Genomic DNA, 25,499 nt, shown 5'->3' on the forward strand with positions numbered 1-25,499 from the left:
TGAAAGTAGCATAGCTGGACATTCCTCATCCGCTGTGGTCCACTCACTCATCGAGGCTCTTCTTCCCAAGACACTCTCTGCAGTAGTCTGCACCCGATGATCTTTGCGCTTAGGAGGACTCAGTACTCGTCCAAAAGCCGGATATGGGCCAACAACCAGTCATGCAGCTCAAGCCTCAACTATTACTTCCCATCGACCTTTGTATACAGTGTATAGCTAAGGTGTGACTGTTAGCCACTGTATTCTGATACGTATTCTGATACGTATTCTGATACAGTGGCAAAAAATAGTATTACACGCTGTATATTATGTACTGAGAGACGAAATACGATTATTATAGTTACACATATACTAATAGCTACCAAGCCTTGTTTGATGATAACAATCATAGTGATCGGTTCCTCTGCCTTGCCACGTGCTGTCAACCGACCACATACATATAGCTACCAAGCTTGTTACATGCTGTCAACCAACAACATGTTTCAACCAGGGAGCCGTATACAACTCTCTGGTTTCAAAAAAACAAGGTTTATGATTGTACTAATTAATTATTTGTAGCACCAAGTCTGGCAAGATCGAAAAAGAGGTAATACTACTAATACATTAGTAATAGTTACTAATACTAATGCGTGCATCAACACTAGGAAACATTGTATCCTTGACAACAAGCAAAACGCTACAATGACACACATACGTATTATTATGCACCATCCATACATACACATGTTCACACCGCACTGCACCGGACGCGCCTGGATCGCTTCAGCTTCCCGCTCACAAAAACCCTGCATGCATGCAGTCATGAACCATGTGACCATGCATATGCATGTCAGCGACGTAACGCGAACCGCTAAGATCATGAAGACAGCACAGTTTGAAAGAACAGCAACAGACTCACTCTCAGTGCGGTGCCAGAGTATCGTGGTTCGTTCAGTTTTCTTTTGACTTCGAGTCCACCTCCAAAAGTCCTGTTTAGCTTAGCAAGCCAGGTAGCCAAGGCCAAGGGGCCCAAAACGTCGTGTCTTGATACACTGTATGTGCTTCAGTTTGGTGGGTGTGTAGTGACCGCTGAAGCGGGCAACGTTGGGAAACGCTACATTGTAATTGTTGCAAGGAAAGCGTCGCGGACCTGTGGACAATTTGACGAGAGTTCAGTCTTGACTCACTAGTGGCAAACTGGCAGGTCTTCATTGTGCAAACAGCGTTGAAGCTCTGACTGAGTGAACGGCTCGATCCCGACCACCAGTGACTACACACGAGGGGGAAAGATGGCGGGCCGATTGGCAAACATCCACTTCCTTGAGGAGGAAGAAGACGACCTATACGCAGGCTTTGAAGATTACGACGCTTCCAAAGACGTGGAGGTAAGCCGCTTATCACGATCCGGTGTCCTCCACATACCGGTGTACGAAACTGTACTTGGCAAGAATTATGTGTTAGGTGTGGAGTGATGTCTAAATCAATACTACGTGTGTCATTCTTACTCTTGACTCTTGTAGCGTGTGGTGTGGGTGTGTGCACAAGAACTAAATTATTATTACTTTTTCCAGATAAGAGTTATAAGACCCTACAGGCTACACTACAGCACCCATCATCCCAGTAGTCCAGCACCCGCACTATGTCTATGATCCCAGTATCCTTCACCCCGAATGATGATCTCAGTATCCAGCAAGCATAAGCCGCCTCCAAACTTCCGAACTGTACTACCCAGTACAAGTCCTATCCATGCTGTTGGTTGACAGCATGTATCAAAGTGGAGGACACCGTGTCCTCCACCTTGTCACATGCTGTCAACCAACAACATGTTTGAAGAAACAAAGTTTATCTAATAAGTCCTATCCAGTATCCTCGCATCGATCGCATACTAGTACCCATACCACATTGTTGTTTGAGGGAGCTGTGGACATCTGCAGTGCTATACGTGTATGTGTCGTTGCAGGCGTTGGAGAACGACGAGAGTCTACGGGAGGCAGTGAAAACTAGCTATGGGCAACGACCACACATGGTAAGACTTACTCAGACTGGGCAGGCCTTTATACAGCCACTTTGACTACAAGATGGTTGTGAACCGTTGAATACAGCTATGCGACGCTTGCAGACATGTACTGCTGACACTATTCTATCATGAAATAATGGCTGCACATCAGTAGATCGACATCAGGGTGTGCTTTTGGGAGAAACTATGAACGTTTATCTTTGGCTGTGCATTTAGCCTTTACTATTGCAGTAAAACCTGTGTTTGCCGGACCCTGTAGCAAGCGGAATCCTGTATTGACCGGACAGATTGTCATGCACCAAAGTGCTGTGCATCGAACGTGCCTCCCTGGATCAAGCGGAATCCTGTCATGTCAGGACCGTTTGCGCTGCACCAAGGGCATCCACCCTAGTTTTACTGTACTTTGTATGCCTTGTGCTTACAAATATCCGGTGATGTGCGTGGCCTGTGCGGGTGGTAAAGTAAGACCGGGGATCTCGAGCTGCCAAGGAATCACCACTCACTGCACCATCAAGCACTGCAAACAGCCTCTTTTTACGGGCAAACCAAGCACAATTTTTCAATTTAAGGTGGATACTACACCATCAAGTGAGGTCTGTATGCACCACTCATGTTGGAAGATGTCACAGCTGTAATTTAGAACACATGTCGTTCACATGTGCATGTTTGTGTGTGTGTGTGTGTGTGTGTTTACGTGTGTATATGTGTGTATATTGTGGATTATGGTGATCATCTGGTGTGTGTATGTGTGTGTGCACGTGTGTGTGTATGTGTGTGTGTGTGTGTGTGTGTGTGTGTGTGTGTGTGTGTGTGTGTGTAATAATGAATAAGTTTTGCAATGTGATTTCCTTTCTGCATGCATGCGTGTTCAAATGGAACCAGGCTGGGAGGCCTCCAGCAACTGGCCGCAAGCCTCCGGTACCGGGAACGTCCCTAGCAGTAAGTACATGTAGCTGTGATGTTTTTTCGCTGAATCTAGTACAGTACGGATAGTTAGCCGCAGACGCCTGCACTCACGCCACTATAGACGTACCCGAGCATTGAGTTGATTTACAGCAACTGAAATAGGCAATCATTGATTGCTTAAACTGTTAAGTCAGTATGGTATGATGGTAGCACATGAGCCGATGATGCCTATGCCCAAGTAGAGTTGCTGTGAGAACTAGAGACAACCTGCAATGTTGCTGACTTTAGCACAGAACTGTCAAGATCAGTGTACTTGACAGTACCGTTCCGTGTCCAATACCGTCTTCTGGACGGCTTCTTTGTTTGTTTGTTTTTTTGTTTTTTGCATGTATGCGTAGCACACTCCTCAGGTGGTGGTGTACTCTGCTTGCTTACGTGATATCTTTGTCTTACCGGCTTGGTGATTGCTGTCCTTGTGATTGTGCATGCTATTCTGCAGGGGCGCATGAAAACAGGAGCTGGGCGACCAATCACGGGCCTTCAAGCTGCAGTAAGCCATGTTCATGTTAACACTATAGCGTGCCGCATGCCAGCATTGTACTTCTTTTCTAAAGTAGATGCGTGCAGTCTGTCTGTTGGGCTAAATACAGGTATTCGGACACACAAAAGATTCTAGTGACACTATCTTCGTGATACTACTTCGAAGTATGAGATGCCTGCATGCCAGGATGGCCGAATGCATGGGTATGCATGGCGTATCACATGACAACATTTCTATTGCATGTGCCGCTACACCACTGCTTTGCTTGTCTGTGGTTGTCCCTTGATAGGATTCCAGTGCACCACGACCTATGACATCAGTCCGGGGTGCTGGATTTACATCACACGGCAAAGGTCGGACCATCATATCGTAGAACTAGCACGTTTCACGCATGCTTCAAGATTCCTTCTTCGGTACTAGAGTGAGCCTTCCACTAAATCAAGCGCTTATGGCTAGATTGTTATATCACTGTACTAGTCTGTAGTAGTCTCATATGCCACTGTGTGCATATCCAAATGCAACGTTGCACTGCTCTCTATTGTAGGTCCCGGCACATGGTTTGCCAGTCATTTATCATTTGCTGTTCATGCAACTGAGTCATGTCTCGTATCTCCTAGTCTCCTAGTGCTGACCCGATCGTGTCACGGATGCCTTAGCAGAACGTACATTGGGCTTGTACGAGTGTTTTAGCTCAGTCTCAAATCCTAGCTTGGATGTGTAGCTTCTAGCCACAGCAAAGCCCAGTAACATACCCCTTCCCTCGGACCTCCAGGTTTTTTTCTGGATCATATCCAATCTCAACTCACAGTGCTTGCTTCTCTCTTGGCATGTGGTCTATGCGTCCCTTTTGTTTAGAAGGCAGCAAGCTGAACGCAAGTACTGGCTATGGTGCAACAATGGAAAAGAAACCGGAGGACACGTAAGTTGCTTTAATATAGCAGCCATCTTTACTCTGTAGCTCCACTTTATTCTACTGAATGATAGAAAGCTTGGTTACTGACCATATGGTGAATGGCGCTTTCTTGTGGATATGCAGAGTTGCTGTATCCATACTCCTTGAATAGCCACTTCCTTTTTTGTTTAACATACCTACTATTGCCTACGAAGGTACTGCCTGAGATTTCCAAGTACTGCCGACACAGTGTGTTGTGTGCTAAAATCGATCTCTTGTTTACCAACAACCACAGGCCTGAGGAGCAGCTGAAAGTGTCGGAAAGGAAAGTCAATGACCTGGTAGAAGAAAGTGCAAAGGCGCTGGCAGCAGGTAACATGAAGGAGGTGAGGAGAGTGTTTACAATTCAGCGGGTACACACTGTACATGTACATGTCACCAGGTAGTGATAGCTTGTCAGCTAGAGAGGTGATTCACTGAACCCTGTGTGGATTCTGTGACAAGGATGATGGCATAAGCAATGGTCATCCTGAAGAACTTTGCTGCTTAGTCAAAGAACCCATTGCTGAACGGAGTGCTACCCAAGCCCTGCATGGCCATATGCCACATAATGCAGTATGCTGTCGTGCCTGGTCGTGATCAGTTTGCCCCTGCTTATCTTGTGTGTAGGCTCTGACGAAGGCGAAAGATGCTGGACGTTTGGAGCGCAATGTCACGAAACAGAGAGAGGCTCTGGGAGGCGGCATTGAGAACAACATGGACCTCACATACTGGGTAAGCTACTTCACTCTGCAGTCAACTTGCATGGTTATGTGTGAATGCATTTCCCGGTCTGCAGCATTCTTGGGCACTTTGTATTGAAGACACAGTTCTTGCACGGCTCATGCACACCATGAAGTCCTTGATAAATCTTTCGGTGTTTCGGCTTTATGCTAGTTATCACATCATTGTGATCTCATCCTGTCATGTCATGGTGAGCTACTCGTACTGCATGGCTGAGGATATGCCGGCAAGCTGAAGCCTTTTAAAAGGTGACACCTCTGCTCATATTTGTAAACCCGAATCAGCCATCTTATCCAACACTGTATGAATCTGAATAAGATAATCCAGGCAGGGTATACTCCATATATACAAGTACTTACAATGTCTGCATGGCGCAATACTCTTCTCTTAGCAAGTGTGCTGTCGGGTGTATCTTGCTGTAGTTCGTGGCTTCTTTGGTGGAAAGGTTTTTTTCTCTACTCTTGTATTTGCGTACACACAGGTGATTTTCAACTTATCCACAGTATACTATTCCTGCAAGATGTATACCCAGGCCCTGAACTCCTACATGGTCATTGTTCGCAACAAGACATATTCGACAGCAGGTAACTACCTTTACCGCACTGATAGCAAGACTGGTGACCACCTTGACATTGTACAACGAGTGGAGATGAAATAGTGCCTGTGCAAAACTGTTGGCTACCGGTACTTATGCCTACTCTGCTTAGCCCACTCTAATGTTGTTTTTCAGTTGTACTTGCATTTCAGAGCTGGCTAAGCTGGATAGTTCTCACATGGAGCATGCCAATGAAGGGGATGTGTCAGATACTTTTAAGAACTGCCATACGACCATGGCACATGTTATCTAGTCTGGATACTCACGTCTTGGGTCTCTTCACTGCGCACACTCTCTCAATGTTCACCGAATTTCAACTTGGCCTATCCTCCGGGTGAAACAAAAAACTTCCATATGGTTCTAAATCTAGTATAGTGCCACTAGGTGTTGGCATTGCATTATGATATGAGGATTGTCTCTTGCCAACAATCGATAAAAGTAGGTATGTGTGTATTTCTGTAGTAACTATGTTGGACACTTGTGTTGTTTCAGGTCGCTTGCGTTTGAACATGGGTAACATCTACTTTGAGCAGGGCAATTACACGCAAGCGATGAAGATGTATCGTATGGCTCTGGACAAGTTTAGCGCTTCTCATCAAATGATGAGGTTAGGCAGAACTGATGATGAACTTGTGCAGTTACTGCTACTGATTGTGATCTGGGTTTCTGTCTTCTGGAGACAATGTTCCTGGCGAGTGTTCTCTAGTGTTGTAATGACACATCTGTGTGTGTTTGTTTGTTTGTGTGTGTGCATGCACACATGTGTGTGTTTGTGTGCGTGTGCATTCATGTGCATACATGCATGTGTGCTGCAGAATGAAGGTACTGCAAAACATAGCAACAGTCCTGATCAAGACAGGCCGCTACGCTGATGCTGTAAACCACTTGGAAGTGATCATGACAGAAGGAGCCAGCTTCAAAAGTGGTATGTCTCGCCGAAAATAGGTTCATTGCCGATACGGCCATATGACTCGCAGTACATTTCTTGAGCTGTGTGGTGCCGTGGTTACTGCAGGCACACTATTTTGAAAATTCGAAAACATTGGAATGAATGCCTTGCACACAATGTCCCTTACAAATGCGATGCCGGCACTCACTGAATCGCCTCATACATCCTTCCACCGTACTACACTGTAATACAGTGTGCCTATGTATTCTGCTGTTTTCTGGATTGGGGCCAATAACTGTGACTTGCAGCTCTGAACCTGATCCTCTGTTACTACGCACTTGGCGACTCCGAGAAAATGAAGCAAACATTCCTGCAGATGCTGCAGATCAACATGGGCATCAGTGAGGAAGACCGCTACCTAATTGACAACGTGAGTGAGACAATAATGTTACTACGGTGTGTACAAAATAATTCGAAGTAGAGAGGTTCAGAGCAAGTAGGCAAATGAGTACACAATGTATCACCGACTCATCATCACATCCCGAGTCAGGCCCTGATTATTGGGGATTCTAGTATGTTTGAAGGGGGTTTTGCCCGTCACATCATGTAATGGACATGCATGGCTGCTGTACGACTTGCTTACATCTACTACTGGCTACTAGTATACATTAAATGTTGTCTCTTGTCGAACCACAGCATTGTTTGTGGTGGCTTCGAAACGTTGTGCCCAAAGAGGAAGTGTTAGCACAGTTCATACTTAGCAGCTATTGAGTCCTGATTACATCTGACCGGTGTGTCTGTCTGTCTGTCTGTATGTATGTCTGCATGTCTGTGTGTCTGTCTGCCTGTCTGTCTGTGTATGTGTGTTCGTATGTGCGTGTGTGGTCCACTGAATACAGGATGCCGATCATCACACTGTGATGGTGCATGATGCAATCAAAGATGATGGCCTGCGTCGCTATGAGGAAGAGAAGTGAGTCATGTGACTGCTGCATTATAAGAGGCAAGGGACGGGGATGGGGGGGGGGGGGGGGGGGCAACAGCCCCAACACACGGATAAAACTGAAGTATCTTATGCCCTCATAAGGCATCAGCTCTGAGTACCCATAGTCATTGTGTATGCAGTTCCTATTCATAGGAAAAGGTTTTTAGAGCAGACACGCTCATTCCCATTAACTCTGCAACATTGTCGAACTCGTTGTTGATGCTTTTAAAAAAACCTCTTCCTATGAGTGAAGCTGCAGGAAGCCTCACCACCGCTACTACAATGTAAGTGCCGATTTTGTTGACGATAGAGAGGGTGCGCATAACGAAAATTCGTAGCGCCATAACGAAAAAAATTAACAGAAAAAGCTAACGAATATTCGTAAACCGTGAGGTTGCGCACAGCGTGTGAACTCTTCGTAGTAGGTCGACGCGGGTGCGCAGAGTCAACACAGGAAGTTGTAAAATATCAGTATTTTAGGACTCCACGCGACGAAAACTATTTTCGTTTATCTGCTCTGTTTCGGTTGCGTTTGGACGCATCTTCGTAGCAGCTTTCATTACTCGAACCCGGACGGTCAAGATCTTACGAATTTTCGTTGTGCGCAACCTCTCTATTACAAAGGCAGAAGACTACGGAACAGAGACAACCGGCTAGATCATTGTTGTAACGCTGCGTTTCATGCACATAGTTGACATTATGTGGCCAGTTAGGTATAGCTATATGCAGATATAAATTGTATCGAGGTGGCGCTCAGTTAATTGGGGCTATTTTGGTGAAACTGACTTCTTTCAACATTGATTCGAAGGATCAGCATTATTGGTGCTACCATTTACTTCCAAGTCGTGAAAATTGGCAGGGTAGCTGCAGCAGGAGCAACGGCAGTAGGAACAAGGCAGGTGACGTCTCTGTTCTCCTCGTGGCAGTACTGACGGACATGCTTGAAAAGATAGTCTGCACGAGCCTTTGACATCTCGGCCGGTCGCAGGACAGGTGGAAGGACTTCTGGCTTCAATGTGTTAGTGTCAGCTTCAGGCTTGATAAGCGACATGGTCTTGTCAGCCTCCGTCGATAATCCAGACATATGCACCATCCCAGGCTTGTCCGCCGAGAAGTGGAATATTTGGCATTTGGTGATGTTCTTCATGGGCTTGAAAACAATGGAAATGTAAGCATCCCACACTTTCTCCAATCCCATGAAAACAAAACGGCCTTGTTGAAGGCTGCTAGCTTGATAGTTGCATCAGCTAGCTGCTGAAGCGTATCAACGTCATACTTTCTGTAAGTTTGCTTCAGTAGCCCAAAGCCGCCGTCAACAAAGCATGGAGCGTGCCCAATATGCCTGAAGTACAGGTCGATGGATGTGTTGAGCCCCACAATCATCGGATTCGCCAGCAGAGGTATCTGATAGGCAATATCTATCTTAGTCTTGTTTTGTCCGCAGCAATTGTCGGCATGCAGACCGATAACGTGTACTGCTGAGGATGAAAGTGGAGGAATGAGACCTCTAAGTTTGGCCTGTGGCATTTGCTGCCATCGAATCTGATGATCTCATTCTTGTGAAACAGATAGTTGTACTGTACTGGCACAGCCTCTGCTGCAACACCGAAAATCTGGATTCGATGTGGAACATTTAATCGGGAAGTTAAGGCAAAAATCAAAATTTCACCAGTTGTAGTCTTCGGGGTGCTGAGTCGAATGGTCTTGGTCCGAGAAAGCTGAGACGCTCCCTTCCTACTTGAATCCCAATCGAACTCTCGCACTTCCACCGAAACTGGGTGACTGCGCCCTACTAGATGGGGATTTGTATGCAAAATGTCACTAAAAGCGCCATTTCGTTCTTATAGAAGCATGGATGACCGCGATTGGCCCATATGTCGTAGTCTTTTGGACGGCTGAGTCGACTTGTTTTGGTCCGAAAAGGCTGCGATGCAGCATTTCTCCTTTATTCCCAATCGAACATGGTTGAACAAGCGGTCACGTGCTCCTGGGTGCCCAAATCACCTGGTCACCACGCCAGCAGGCGACAACTTTCACACCAAGGTTCAACTCGAGTTCAACTCGAGTGACAGGAGTGCGCCCAAAAAAGGTCAAACAGGCTAGTAAGTTGTACCCTGCAGGCACGGTGACCAGGTGACTGGTGTACGCAGGAGCACGTGACCGCTTGTTCAACCATGTTCGATTGGGAATAAAGGAGGAACGCTGCATCGCAGCCTTTTCGGACCAAAACCAGTCGACTCAGCGTCCAAAAGACTACAACATATGGGCCAATCGCGGTCATCCGTGCTTTTATAAGAACGAAATGGCGCTTTTAGTGACATTTTGCATACAAATCCCCATCTAGTAGGGCGCAGTCACCCAGTTTCGGTGGAAGTGCGCGGGTTCGATTGGGATTAAAGTAGGAAGGGAGCGTCTCAGCTTCCTCGGACCACGACCATTCGACTCAGCACCCCGAATACTACAACTGGTGAAATTTTGATTTTTGCCTTAACTTCCCCTTTATTAAGCATAGAGCACCTACTTAATGGGCATGGTGTGGGATGTGCGACTGCTGAGCGAAGTCAAACGTGAAGTACTCGTATGCTGGTACTTGCAAATTTGCTTTTGTTTTTCTGTTCAGCGATGGCGCCCCTGGCCTTCGCTATTCAGGCTCTATAATGATCTCGTACAACATTCGCCTTCTCCTCTATGTGCGCTTAGAGGCCTTCCATTGTTTTGGTCTCAATTTTTCCGTTCCCGCTCACGTAATTTTGATAGCCTTTCTGAGCATTCTCCATGCACATCTTCCATTGGGTCATGATCAGAATTTCCGGAGTTTCTTTCAACCCTGACTCGCCACGACTAAAAGCATGCGACAATCATCATCACCAGGAACATCCGTAGCATTTCGTGCTGATTTTAGCAGCTCTGCCGGGACACCCAAGAAACAAAGTTTACTACTAGTACCTCCGCGAAGGCAGCCAGCGACCCAACTAGCGCGGTTCAATATTCCCAGTGGATGACAGTTTGATATCTGGCTGTTTGTCCTTGCCTGCACTGGCCTCAGCTAGTCCCGTGGCAGGCTGCGGTTGGCCTTGATCATACTCATCCAGGTCCTATTCATCGCCGCTGCCGACTGGTGAGTGTAACGTGTCAAGTGCGATTGTTTCATCTGCACTCTAAGAAGCGCTGGCGTTGCTGGACAGGATGTCGCCAAAAAACAATGCATCATCGTCGATGAGATCAAGGTTGCCCTTTTCTGTGAACCCAATAACCACCTGATACAAAGATCACCTTCGATTTCCTTCCGTCATTGTCGCCTTTGGAGTTTGCTCTCATAGAATCAAATGTTAGCAATCAATTTTGTTTTGCGCTTTTTCTCAAAGAAAGCCGCGTACCCGCCAAGGTCAAAAATGGTATGTGTGTGTCTGTGTGTGTCTGTGTGTCCGTGTGTCCGTGTGTCTGTGCATACGCGTGTGTGCGTGTGGTATGTTTGTGCGGTGATGTGTTTACAACAGGAAGAGAAACACCGAGCATTGCATTGTCACCGCTGCAAAGGTGATGGCACCCGCTCTCGAGTCAACGTTTGCTGCCGGTTTTGATTGGTAAGGTAGCCTAAGTCATCTCCATGTCCTAGGGCTAGGAGTGTTTGAATAGACAAAAGAATGGCTTTCCAGTTAGCCCGGCATCACTGCAAACATCACTTGCAGCATAGACTTAGTTGTAAGTGATGTTTGACCATTGATAGCCTTCCAGCATGTCCAGAACTCAGGCCATGGACGGGCAGAGTGTGATGAGATTATGTATTTTTTTTGCCGCGGCAGAGCTTTGTCCATGTATGCCCGTACTGTCGTGAACATGTTACAGTGAAACCTGTCTAAGACGACCGCTCAAGGGACCTTCAAAACCTAGTCTCTGGTACCAGGTGGTCTCCTTATCCAGAGCCGTTTGACTTGAAATAGCATCCCTTGGTCCTGGTTGCAGTCGTCTTCTAGGCCTTATGAGTGGTCGCCTTGACAGGTTTTACTGGACATGGGTGAATTGTGAGTGGTGTCTATGGTGCCCAGTGGCGGATCCAGGGGGGGGGGGGGGGGTTCCGGGGGTTCCATGGAACCCCCTAAATTTTGCAAAGTGTGCGGCTGAGAAATATCGAAAATATCATGTGTGCACAAAAGGACGTCCGTCCGATCACAGTCAGTGCAGTCACTGAGTCAAGGAGCACAGACTGTCAGTCAGTGCACTGCATGCGCGTGCGGTAGATCGATACTGTACGGATAGTAGTCTGTACTGATGTTCACGTCCGTGATTTACAAACGGACACTGTACAACATTGGGTGGTTGTTTCCTTTTTGATCTTTCGAAACGATCCAAACTATTACTTACCTCCATTGGCGCTGTCATTCACTGCTGCTCAGGACGGGTGTGGTGTGGTCAGTATTCCTTCAGGACAAGTTTTTTTGCAGAAGAGAAAGGATGTTCCGAGTACTGACATTCTTCCACGAACTTCGAACCGTACACGTAGAGTTCAAGCTCCTCAGAAGATGAGGGCTCCGACATCCAAGCAAAGTCAGTAATCTCTACCTGCTGCAGCATTCAGTAGTGACTAGTTGTTCCCCGCAGTCACTGAGTCAAGGAGCACAGACTGTCAGTCAGTGCACTGCATGCGCGTGCGGTAGATCGATACTGTACGGATAGTAGTCTGTACTGATGTTCACGTCCGTGATTTACAAACGGACACTGTACAACATTGGGTGGTTGTTTCCTTTTTGATCTTTCGAAACGATCCAAACTATTACTTACCTCCATTGGCGCTGTCATTCACTGCTGCTCAGGACGGGTGTGGTGTGGTCAGTATTCCTTCAGGACAAGTTTTTTTGCAGAAGAGAAAGGATGTTCCGAGTACTGACATTCTTCCACGAACTTCGAACCGTACACGTAGAGTTCAAGCTCCTCAGAAGATGAGGGCTCCGACATCCAAGCAAAGTCAGTAATCTCTACCTGCTGCAGCATTCAGTAGTGACTAGTTGTTCCCCGCAGGAACGGAGTGCTGCGCCAGCGATGTGTTTTAGATGACATTGGAAGGATTGTACCCCGTCGACACTGTTTCGCTGTTGTTGTTTCTGTCACTGAAGTGAAGACGATGCTCTTGTCCTGTGACTATAGAGCATTTCGCATCGTAAAAATGCCAAAAATTTCCGAAAGTACAAATGGACAGGGAAAGTAACTTAGTTGTCATTTCGGCATTCCTGGCTCTCAACGTACCCATGGCTTGCATATTCGATCTTTACGAGAAGTTGAAAGGGTCTTCAAGCCCTCACAGAACCTATGTGCCAGTCGATTGCATACATGTATATGATTATGTGTCCGTACTACAATGTAGGGTAAGCAGCAGCATTTGGCCCTGTATACAGGTTTTCCATCGTCCACCACACCACAACTGCGCTCCGACTCAGTCTCCAGCGATGCTGGTGTGCTGTGGCAACGTGTCGAGGCCGGCTGGAGAGCGCAGTTGTGGTGTGGTCGATGATGGAGAAATATAATAATAATATTATGTCCGTAGTGTGTTTTAAAAGCATGCGATTCCCACTAACACAATCGGATTGTCGTAATTTTACAAGTGTCAACCGCACAACTTAAAAACAATCTGATTCCATAATATTTTGGCTGTTCAATTTTGGCTCAACCGGAACCCCCCTGTAGAGATCTCTGGATCCGCCCCTGGTGCCAACAATGAGTACTGATCAGATGGTGATCTGTTTTCCACAGGTGTGTTGAGGCGGTACGTTCATCAGTATACCAGAACCTAGTCAGTGACTTGGAGGTCACGAAGGCTGTTACCTACCTCAAGATAAAGGACCATAGGAAAGCCATTGAAACATTGAAAGACTTTGAGAAGAAGGACTCCAAGCTCACGACTGCTGCTGCAACAAACCTCTCATTCCTACTGTTTTTGGTGAGTAAACTCCACTGTGAAGATACTTATAGTAATCATGATTCCACAATCTGAGGTAGATTGGGTAGTCGGATGGATTCATCTTTTGGAATCTCAGCCTCGGAGTGCTTTGAGGTATTAGAATGTGACTTGAAGATCTTGATTCAACCTTTCAAGAAAAAGAGATAATTATGCCACTAACGATTGTGACAAGAAAACGTTCTGGACACATAACTACCGTAGTTTGATTGTAACGGTTGGAAGGAGAACACATATTGAACAAGTTATGAAGCAATTATCCACGACTGTAACAACTGCTTATTATCTTGTTACAGTCGTGGATAGTTGCTGCATAACTCGTTCCCACATATCGCTATAAAAACATAAAAAAGCAACTTTTCATTTGAACCCACACTGCTCACCTATCATACTTGCGCGTTTGCCATGCTCCTCGTTTGCAGGATGGTGACACGGCACAAGCGGAGAACTACGCAGACAAGGCTATTGAAGCCGATCATTACAATCCTGCAGGTTAGCTGCTTACTCAGTGGTAGCATTCATCCATGAAAGACACAGTGTGTCCTGTCTATGATGATCTTCACACCAGAGGTGGCACACGTGAATCCTGTGCATTCAACAACTTGTAATAAACAGTGCAATTGTGTTTCAGAGAGTGACATCACCACTACAGATTCATTACAACATGATAGAGTGAAGCTAGGCTATTGCAGTATTGCCATTGCAAGTGACTGGCAAGTTCTGCTTTTCCGAGCTTGAGCAATGACGAGAAAGCAGAGTTTTTAACTGTTTTCATTTGTTTCGACATGTTTGAAGCCTTGGTGAACAAAGGCAACTGCAGCTTCGTTCTGGAGGACTTTGCGAAGGCAAGGGACTATTATCTCGATGCTATCAGCGTTGAAGCTGCATGTACTGAAGCTCTATATAACCTTGGTAAGATAATAATGCACAAAATTAACGCAGGTCAGCCTGATTTGCTGAACTCAGATGGGGTTTTTTTTTTGGGGGGGGGGGGGGGCTTTGGTCTTTTGCTCTGTGGTCTTTGCGAAGGGTGGAGGGGCTTTGGTCTTTTGCTCCGTGGTCTTTGCGGAGGGTGGAGGGGCTTTGGTCTTTTGCTCTGTGGTCTTTGCGAAAAGGGTAGTTTACACCAGAGTTATGTGTACACGAGCTCGTATCCCCTGTTTTTGTTTTCTAGTCGAGAAGATCCCCTTGCGTATGCAGCGTGTTTTCAGCAATACTAGCCGAAGTGCTTTGAAGTTTGAGCGGCTTAAGATGTTACCCGATTTAAAAAAAAGTCCACGCAAAAGGCAATGAAATGATGTGGTGCTTATTTCAGACAGGCTGTAACATGATAAAAGACCGGCCAGCCGCCTCAATTCTAGAAATCATGGTAATACTAGTATATGAGCAAGGAACTAACACAAGATTTCAAGTTTATCTGACATGCCTATTTCATAATGGCATGTCACTTGAATTGAGCGATTTTGCAGCAAATATGGCCTAGTTTCTGCTAAAATGGACCTTTAATTAAAAGGGTGATTTTTTGTAACAGTTTTGTCATGTTTTATTAGTGATCACATGGCAAAATATTAGACCGACAAAAATGCAATATTGATGACCTAGAAGCTTCTCAAACAGGCATAAGTACATATCAGGAAATAACAATTTAAGTTATCACAGCATTATCCCCATCGGAATATTTCGTGTTACAAAGGCAGTGTACTAATTCAGCCATTCGGTTTGTGTTGTAAAACCGTGAACCTCTGGGGCAACCTCTGGCATACAGCATACATGGCCTTGCTGCTGAGATCGGTATCCCATTCTCTCCATGACCAGCTGTATGCAAGCGGGGTGTTCACGGCACATGAGGATGATGTGCAATCCATGGCATATATATCTTGCATAGTTTCTATCTATAATGCAAGGGAACTTCTTCTTCAGCAGACCAAAGTAACCGTCTACTGTACAACGAGCATGGCCCACGAGCATGAATGACAGCTCCATGGTATCTTGACTTTTTACTACATTCTCAACCCGTCACCACCATGCGCTCTCAGCCGAACCCGCAGCAATGCACGAAGCTTAAACACACCAGCACAACAAGGACACTTCCGCTGAAAGATAATTTTTACGCCTTTAGACAGCTGGTATCTGGCTTGCCACACACAATCCTCCATGCCATGTACGCTAGAACAGTTTTGTTCTTGTTCTGGTGCCTATCCCAGATGTTGTAGCCATAATCAATCCTAATAAGTGGAGCCTCTTGAGATACTCGACAATCGTGCAGCAGTCAATGGTCTTCACCGAACAGCTTATCAACAAGAGAACAGCTCTTGTCACAACAAAACTGCCGGCGTCTGCGCTTCGCAGAGCTTTAATTCACGGGACTTTGAAACGTGATAACTTGATTTCGACATAAAACGTCTTAGGGCGGTTTCTGTCGTACCGATCTGGCTCGCATACTTCATTCAGTTCAGTGGCACTAACCAAGTTACTAAGTTGTTCTGGGATGTCATTAAATCGTTTCGCGTAGCTAAACTATGTTAACGCGGTGACGTAATGTTTTCACTGTATGCCGATGTCTATCATGTGCGTGTTCGCGCCAGCTCACGGATGCGCCATTGTGTGCATGCGCAAACTCTCCCAGCAGCACGCTTTGCATATGTACACATTTCAGCAGCCTTCGTGCCTGGCTCTCGTTGTTCGTTGCATTGGCTTGCGTGACTCTTGCTCCGTCTTTTCACTGTATGTTGCTCCGTGTCCTATCCGCTTCAATAGGTCTTGCATACAAGAAACTTGGAAACTTTAAGGAGGCATGCGTTAATTTCGTCAAGCTCAACAGCATCCTGGCGGGAAACTCACAGGTCCTCTACCAGATTGGAGATCTGTATCCAATAAGTCAATGGAAATCACGTATACACACACACATGTACACTGAGATCTGTTACCTAAGTCATCATGTACACACATGTACACTGCTTTGTTGAAGCAGCATTGCACTTTCTTTTCATCAACCACCACACCACAACTGCGCTTTCCAGCCGACCTCGATTGTGGCCAAATGCTGCTGTTTACCAGTGTTTAATAGCATTGCACATGTTGTGTGTGTGCGTGGGGGGGGGGGGGGGATGTGCACAACATTATTATGTTCTCAGGAGACACTGTCAATAAGCAATGTACACCGAAAAGGCCCAATCTCTAAGCGGCCGTCTTCTGCACTGTTCTATGTCTGCATGTGCATGATGAAACATCACCGCCATTCTCGATTCCACTAACTATTCGAGGGTGCCGTTCAATGTTCGTGCATTTACATAAGGCATGGCCAAGATGATTGCAAAGTGAATGGTGGTGCTGACATGAAGACTCTAGTGTGTGTGTGGGGGGGGGGGGGGGGGGGAATTGGTACTTCACGCCTGCTCTTCATGAACATGCTAACTTGAAAAGCAGACCACGGTAAAAGAGCGTTGAGTCCAGGGGTTGGGTAGTTTCAGGCTTCCTCAGGCCTGGACCCATGTCAGTATAATTTCCTTGACACATTGTGTAAATTTGAAGGCATGACAAGCAAGGAGAGAGACAAGAAGCCATCAAATGGTGAGTGTGGTGGATGGAAGGCTACATTTCGGTGTTACAGAATGGTGCATTGTATCCATGTAAAGTATAGCCTATAGAGCCTTTTCAAGGACGGATCAACGGTCACTTTTTAGGATCACATGCGAGAAATTTTTTGAATCGCTGGTGAACAGGTGAAGCGCAGGTCACATCCAGTTTGTACGGGAATGGACATGTAGAGGTGAACATGTATGATGCTAATGCACTCACACATCAATCAATAACACTCTGCTGGTACATGCCTTCCGATCTAAACAGGTTCACGGAATTGCAAACACTCGTGCCAACGGACCCCATGCTGCTTACCCGTCTTGGTAGGATGTACGAGGAGGATAATGACAAGTCAATGGCTTTCCAGTGTTTTCAAGAAGTAAGCAACTTGATCCGATAATATTACATGTATCCTATTTTCAATCAAGCACGTATATGTAGCGCATACAAACACTATTCAGTCTATTGAGATACATGGCAAGTTTGTGAACAGGGAGCACAGTATGTCCATCATGTCCACCCATGCAAGACTGCTGCCCACCATCTGCTTACCATGAACTGCTGGAGGGCTAGCTTAATGATCATGATGACTGGACAATGGTGCTTTCTGTCAACTGAATTCAGCATTGGTGATCTCGATCGCCATCGTCCTATTAAAAATCCAGTGAAGCATTTTGCTGACCGGTACTGTTGCTGTGCAGGCTAGCCGCTACTATCCATGCGACATTGATGTCATCTCATGGCTGGGCTCTTTCTACGTCGAATCGGGTACCTATGAGAGGGCAATGCCATTTTTTGCCAATGCCGCTGCACTGCAGTAAGTGCACATGCCCATGCACATAGCCTGGAGTTCATTAGGTAATGGACGTATAATATGTGTATGATAATGCCACTCACCCAAACTAGAGCAAACGCTGCCTGATGCCGTTTTTTGCCAGGTGCACACACGCACACACACACACACACACGCACACACGCACACACACACGCACACACCCACCCACACGCACACACACACACACACATACGCACACACACACACGCACGCACACACACACACACGCACACACACGCACACACGCACACACACACACACACAGATCTTCGGTTTGAAGCTGAGCCTTGTTTTTCTTTTGCGATTGCTTTCCAGGCCTGATGTTGTTCGTTGGCAACTGATGGTGGCATCTTGCTTGCGCCGAAGTGGTACGTACTTCTTCCTCATTAGAACCTGTCTTGCCACTTCCCCGTGTGCACAGATTGTGAGGCTGATACTAGTTGAGTGCAGAGTACAAGCACATACTTGCCAGTAGTTCGCAAAGCAATACATCAAGAATCAACCTGGTCTACACGTCCAATGCAATCAATATATATTGCAAAGCCTGGTGAACTTCAGAACACACAGACATGCAGGACAGGTTCCATAGACACAATGGAGTGAGAAAATACCCATGGCCATGTACAACACAGTAAGTTACTAAGATACACTGTACAAGGTGAAGGAAAGAGAGCAGACAACTAATCCAGGAGCAGAGATTCGAGGCTAACAGTTATGCGGGAATGGGAGCTATGCATAATCTTCCCACAGTTTGGTTTCGCAGAGCAAGTCCACTACAGCTGTACACATTATGATACCATACCTGCCATCATGCACTGTTTGCAGTCATACCCACAAGTGTACTAGAACCGTAACTGTACCTACCGTATTTTCCGGAGTATAACTATAAGCCGCACTTTGAACTCGAATTTCACCCAAAAAAGGGGGTGTGCAGTTTACACTCCGACGACCAAGTTAACGGTGATAAACAGGGTAGATGTCTGTATTTCGTGGCAAAGGGGGGGGGGGGGGGGGTGCGGCTTATACTCCAGTGTGGCTTACACGGCGGAAAATACTGTACCAGATATGGGACAAGTTACCCCACTAAAAAGGCTGCAGCCATGTTGTATCCATGTTGTATAGGTGCCCTTCTGTCTGTGATTCTACTCTTCAGGCAACTACCAGGAGGCTCTGGATCACTACAAGGCTACACACCAGCGTTTCCCAGACAATGTCGACTGTAAGCAATGCATCAGTATCCGTTGCTGCTCAGTAAAGCACTTAGCTCACAGGAGACCTTGGCGAAGAGCATACATGAGTGCAGGGGCACTTGTCAGATAGTCAGTCATCTTCAAAGTTGTATAGCTGCAATCATAAGTTAGCAGTGAGCAATGGTAACACACATGTAAGCTTTCAGTGTACAAACGGTACATGGGGCAAGAGTACAAGAGTAACACACATGTAAGCATTCAGTGTACAAACGGTACATGGGGCAAGAGTACAAGAGTAACACACATGTAAGCATTCAGTGTACAAACGGTACATGGGGCAAGAGTACAAGAGTAACACTAGCTCACTATCACTATGTATCCTCTTCACTTGCAGTCTATCCTTGAAATGATTCTGAAAGGGAACACGTTTCAGACCTTCTTGTTGCCCTTGTTTGGGTACTGAACTGGCCGTGTTCTCTGCTCTTCTGTAGGTCTCAAGTACCTAGCACGTGTAACGGCTGACATGAACCTGGAGGAAAGCCAGGACTATGCCGAGCAGCTTCGGCGAGCGCAGAAAATGGAAGAGAAAAAGGTCAGCTGAGCAACATCCTGTACCATAGCATGCCACTGCGTAGAATGTGAAGTGCCAATGAAAAACGGTGCTGGAGACTGCTCCAAGACGCTGATACCCATGATGAGTGTGCTAGTACAAGTACTACAGTTATGGCCAATGCCATGCGACCTGCCTCTACCTAGGCTGGCGCTATCTCTGCACATTGTGCAGATATAGTGACTCTACCTAGGTATAACGTCGTACAGGTTGATCGAGTCATTTCACTTTCAGTGCGTAAGACCGTATACTGTTCATGGCAGAGCTCCATGCCAAGTGTCATGGATTTTGACAAGGAAATGACAGTAGCTACTACTAGTAGTATCTATATGTACATGAATGATACTTGTGTGAGGCACACAAGGCCGAGGGGAAGTACGACACTTGATCATGGTGTCAGCAACCACGTTTATTGGCCTGAGCACTCCCGTAAAGAATAGATCGACCTACAGAAAGCAGTTCAGAGGCAAATGCAGTGGCAGAAAGTTTCATTTATGCGTACATTATTGTGTGCACCCTCACAGCACACATGTTGGGACTGTACTAAATGCTCCTTGACAATAGCCCCCTGTGTTATTATCATTATTATTCCACGATCACGATGACATAGTGCCAATAAACATGTGATGCGGGCGATTTTAATCGGCTATGGTGTTGATGTCGTCATGTCCAGCTTCAGCGAGCGCAGAAAGGAGAGAGATCTGGGAAGAAGCGCGATGATGAGGATGAAGAGGATCGGCCGAGAAGACCCAGTGGCTCTACAACAGCTGTTGTGAATGAAACCGGTGAGAGATGTAGACTACCTTAGGACGGAGTCATCTAAAACTGACGTTTCTTCTTTTCTTTCTTTTAAGTCACGGTTCATAATGACCTACTACCTACCAGTACTGATATCACGGTTTCTCCACTAAGCTGTTCGTACTCTAATCTGACCAACACTGACCAACACTGACCAACACTGACCAGCACTAACCATAATTACCATCCCTGTGTTGTATACGTGCATTTAGTCAAATCGTCACGAAGGAGAAGGCAGGAGATGGATGATGACAATGATGATGTTGATCTACCGGCACCCAAGGAAACGCAACCCAACAAAGCAATTGGTAAGTATTCACAGCTGAACAATTCAAAGGGTACTAGTAGCTAAAAAATATTGAAAATGTTTTAAACGGCTATTCGGTATATTTATCACATGTAAAGTCTGTCCCGCCACTGAACCACCAGTGTATCCCAGCGACATGTTCAGATTGATTCGTTCTCGTATTCTTCAAAATAACTGGAACGATCTATTTCTGTTGGTTTGAGGGGGTTGAAAAAAGTGATCTGTTTCTTGACAAATCCTGGCGCGAATGTTGGGTGCCGGGTTAAAAAGAGGTGTTCTGTTTCTCTCACGTAACATCTGCACAGATGCATCATACAGTGATCCCCTTCAAGGACTGCCTGAGAGACCTAAGACAGCCGCACGTCGAGCCAACCCCGCTGATGACGACGGCTTCGGAGATGATGATCTTGACGACACGCTGCTGCCAGAATGATACACAAAAACCACCGTCCACCGTGCTTATTTCACTAACGTCTTCGAAACGAAACAGACAGCCCTCCAGTGTTGAGTCTATGCACAATTGTATCATTTTAACGAGTTAGAGCAGGCAAACTTGTCCCTGTGAAATGTCTGCCGTGCGTTGATATTCATCCAGATCCGGCACTGTCGCAGTTTGATTGCCAGGTCAGAGCTATTCTGTAAACAGGCTCGGAGTGCTCCTCCTCTCATGAGGCATTTGGCTCTGGTCAAGATCTTTGGCCGGGTGCCTCCTACCGCAGTGTTTGGCTACTAATTCACGTGGCTAGAAAAATAGAACACTCATGATTACGTGAGCATCATGGCTCCAGAACATTCTCCAATCCAGCTGAATAACTCTGTCTCTAGTGCAGGTACTATGATGTTCCATGTCATGAAATGCTATGATACGCATCTGCATAAGGCATTCTACAAAAAAAGCTGAGTCAAGTCGCCGGATAATTGCTCAACACCATAACCAGTACTGTTTCCCATTCCGCAGACAGTCTTTCTCGCCACATCACCAGTCACCAGATATGCGATCTCTTAACCAAGTTTCGTTTTGATTGGATCTCTTAATTAACCATGTTTGGATCGCATACTGAGCCCAATCGGCGTCGGGAAGCACCAGCGGTGGGCTAGCCCCCGGTCAGCCCCGATGCCAAAGGAGATCACGTGCATACGGTTCGAGTACTGCTGTAGTGCAAAATAAAAAAAGTAGTAAAACATGTGACCAAATGCCGCCAACTGGAGCTTGAATTGAATAGCAATACTCTCAGGGCAGTGACAATATCAATTTTTGTCTCATGATAGATTGTGATTGGTTTGGAATTTTGACTGAGTCTGGGTCCCGGCACGGGCGATCACCGGGGTGCACGGGTTCAGTCGAGTCACATACCACTTTCGCTCAAAATTGTAAGGGATCCCGTTCAGTACCAGGGCAAGCCCGCACGAAAAGTTCAAGTGGACACTACCCAACTCAAGTTGCCAGCCCTCATGGCCACCGATGATTTACCGTATGATTTTGGAATCATGCGGCATTGTTGCAATGGTTCACGGCATACTGGCGCAATCCGGCGATGGGAGAGGTTGCACTGAAGAGGCACTCCATGGGGGCCCGGCACGGTGTAAATATCTTGCGTAAAATACCTATACTATAGCTATGATAAGCCATCAGTGCTGTGAGATCTCAGTGCACTGATGGCTGATACCACCCATGCACTGAGATGTCTAAACTTAGGGACCATCGCAAAAGTTCGCAGAAGCCCCTGAAACGAAGTGCATACGTTTGGGGGGGAGGGAGTCGGTGCGAAAATCGCAAACCGGGCTTCAATTCAAAAAAGTATTGACGACATAATTATAGGAGCTGTAGGATTAGCATGCCATCACAGCCGGCGTAGATCGCTTGTCAGGACGCGTATGGGGAATGTGAAAGCAATATACACCAATCAACGTTCATTGTAATGCTCAAAGGATACAACTGCATAGCTCTAGCTGTTCTCGTTCTTAGATCACCCACTGCAAGGTGATATCATCGTTGCATTTATAAAGTGCTGTACATTGTTACACACTGATACAACAATGCTTGTGTAGTATTATAATAATTATTATGTGTGAGCATCCAAGTGAAAAAATGAAGCCCATATTGTGACTGTCGTTTCGTTTGAGGGGGGAGGGAGGGGGGTCAGGCCCGAAACTCACGGTCTTCGTTTTGGGGGCTTCTGCGAACTTTTGCGATGGTCCCTTAGTGGTATGGCTGCATGGCGGTGCCGGGAACCGTCTCCGGCAGTGAAGCCGGATCATGTCTAGTGCGGCGGTGCCGAGAACTTAGCCGCTTAGGCTGTTCGACTATTTTTAAGTTAAACAGTCACTGTATTATGTTACTAGTGTTTCAGTACCTCAGTTAGTGACGGTTCTCGATGATGCTGGGAAACTATGGTAACTGTCCCCACACCCGGCACTTGTTCTGTAGATTCACTTCCTGCATGGCAACAACATTCTCAGAGACACACAGCATAATGTACCATAATGATTAATGTACGATGATGTACAACAATTTATAGAGTTCAAATCAGGGAGATTTTACTATCATAAATTCCGTCATGGTTGAAACCAGGGAGTAGTATTGTACTACTCCCTGATTGAAACACAAACGTGACAAAGGACAGTCACTATTCACTTTACAAGTCGAGCATGCGCACTTGAGAACCCAAAAACCATGGTGACGGCATGCTTGCACTGTGTTCCGCCGCGGCCGCGCCGTCAACAAAAAATGCATCACGGCCATGCGGTAGCGAGCGAAATGCCGCTGCAGCGCTGATCCTTTCGGCGGTGGCGCGGACGCTGAGCAGGCCTACGTCAGAAAGGCCGGCCTGGTCGTTTTTACTTGAGCTGACTGCACTGCATGCATGCACGGTGGTTGCCTTGTGATTTTCAGCAAATCTTGTCACTTGTCGAGAGAGTGAAATGGCGAGTTTGTTGTGCTCCGCACGGGCTGTTGCCCAATGCCAGCGGCTGGTGGCTGCACGATCAGCTTCCACCAATGCTAGTCCTATCCAGTCTCTGTTTGTGAACAAAATCCGTGAATACGAGTCCAAAGAGAAGTCAGCTGAACATGGACTTGTTGGTGCTACTCGTGACGATTTGAAAACTCTCAAGGACGAAGAATACAACCTTCAGCGCCGTTACGGAGAGCTGGACACATCGTCTCTCGGCCCTATGGCGGCAGCTAGCATGGAATTTACGGAGAGTGTGTTTGAGGTTGATCCTCTGAAAGAATTCGACCCATTCCAGCGAATGAAGGGAAGAATGCCCAAGGTTGGTGAGACCGACAATTTTATGCTGCAGGAGGTGAAGTTGCCTGAGTTCCTCAAGGCTTAATCTGTGGAGCTATACCGCCGGACAGTGGTAGCTGTTTTTCATCCGTGCTGATTTGCTTATTTAAAGGTATTGTTTTCACACATCTTTTATCATGAAAAATTGCTTGTACATATAGTATGCCATTTGCTGCAATGTCTTCGTGAATACTTTCCATGACAATCCTTGGAAAACATTTAGCTCTTAGATTCAATTCAAGAACTCCTAGAAAACTACAACAATGTGTGATTGCACAGCCTGACCATGGCAAGTGAACGCCGGGCCAGTCTTCCTTTGGAGTCAATACACACGCACACACACACACACACACACACACACACACACACACACACACACACACACACACACACGCACACTACATGCATGACATATAGACAGTGCGTGTACAGTGCAACTACACAGTCCTGGCCAGAGAAGTCCGCCCTCATGAATATAATAGCGACGAGGGCCGCACACACCTCTCTGCTCATCATGAGGTCAGATATCTCTGGCCAGGGCTGTAGTAGGGAGTCATTGGGAGCTTGGAGTTGGCTGCATGCACAGGTGTTTAACTTCTGCGAAATATGTCTGATCAGGGGGCCACGTCCTTGGAAATGTGACTCATCTGCAGGCAGGATATGGTGGCTGCAGACCTTCGAGCAGGGAGTTAAAGCCCCGGCATTATAATAGAAATTACTTACTTGATATAGTCCTGACCTACATGTAACATAAATGTGCAGTGCTGCTGCTCTATGAAATACGATGCACAAGTGCACAGCGCCCAGCTTGACATTGACTCGCGTGTTTAGATTTCATTGAGGAGCTCTGTAATTTCTCCATAGAAAAAATTAGTGTATTAAATAAAGGCTTTAGCAAGAGTGCATACCGATACGCCAGTGTGCAGCTCGGTAGCAAACGCAGTGCACTCCCTCGGCGATCGCTTGACTCACGCATTTGGACATAAACCAGAAGTGAATTCACAGCACTCATGTTAAAGGGGAAGTTAAGCCTAAAATTAAATTTTCACCAGTTGTAGTCTTCTGGGTGCTGAGTCGAATGGTCTTGGTCCGAGGAAGCTGAAACGCTCCCTTCCTCCTTTATTCCCAATCGAACTCGCGCACTTCCACCGAAACTGGGTGACTGCGCCCTACTAGATGGGGATGTGTATGCAAAATGTCACTAAAAGCGCCATTTCGCTCTTATAAAAGCCCGGATGACCGCGATTGGCCCATATGTTGTAGTCTTTTGGACGCTGAGTCGACTGGTTTTGGTCCGAAAAGGCTGCGATGTAGCGTCCGACCCTTATTCCCAATCGAACATGGCTGAACAAG

General features: G+C 46.4%; 1 protein-coding gene across 1 annotated transcript; it reads left to right on the top strand.

The window, feature by feature from the left end:
• The first annotated feature begins 896 nt into the window (after nt 1-896).
• Nucleotides 897-21,900, top strand: LOC135806212 (intraflagellar transport protein 88 homolog). Its single transcript, XM_065320366.1, has 27 exons — nt 897-1,364; nt 1,940-2,005; nt 2,879-2,935; nt 3,402-3,452; nt 3,733-3,796; nt 4,299-4,362; nt 4,631-4,721; nt 5,005-5,109; nt 5,600-5,702; nt 6,206-6,320; nt 6,529-6,638; nt 6,911-7,032; nt 7,502-7,575; nt 11,085-11,171; nt 13,333-13,519; nt 13,960-14,029; nt 14,333-14,449; nt 16,295-16,403; nt 17,069-17,107; nt 17,384-17,495; nt 17,818-17,933; nt 18,267-18,319; nt 19,105-19,170; nt 19,633-19,733; nt 20,425-20,536; nt 20,762-20,857; nt 21,162-21,900. Exons 1-27 carry the CDS (start codon nt 1,269-1,271, stop codon nt 21,287-21,289), a joined length of 2,511 nt encoding a protein of 836 aa, XP_065176438.1. The 5' UTR covers nt 897-1,268; the 3' UTR covers nt 21,290-21,900.
• Nucleotides 21,901-25,499: the final 3,599 nt, after the last annotated feature.

The sequence above is a fragment of the Sycon ciliatum genome, chromosome 1 (genome assembly GCF_964019385.1).
Source record: "Sycon ciliatum chromosome 1, ocSycCili1.1, whole genome shotgun sequence".
NCBI lineage: Eukaryota > Metazoa > Porifera > Calcarea > Leucosolenida > Sycettidae > Sycon > Sycon ciliatum.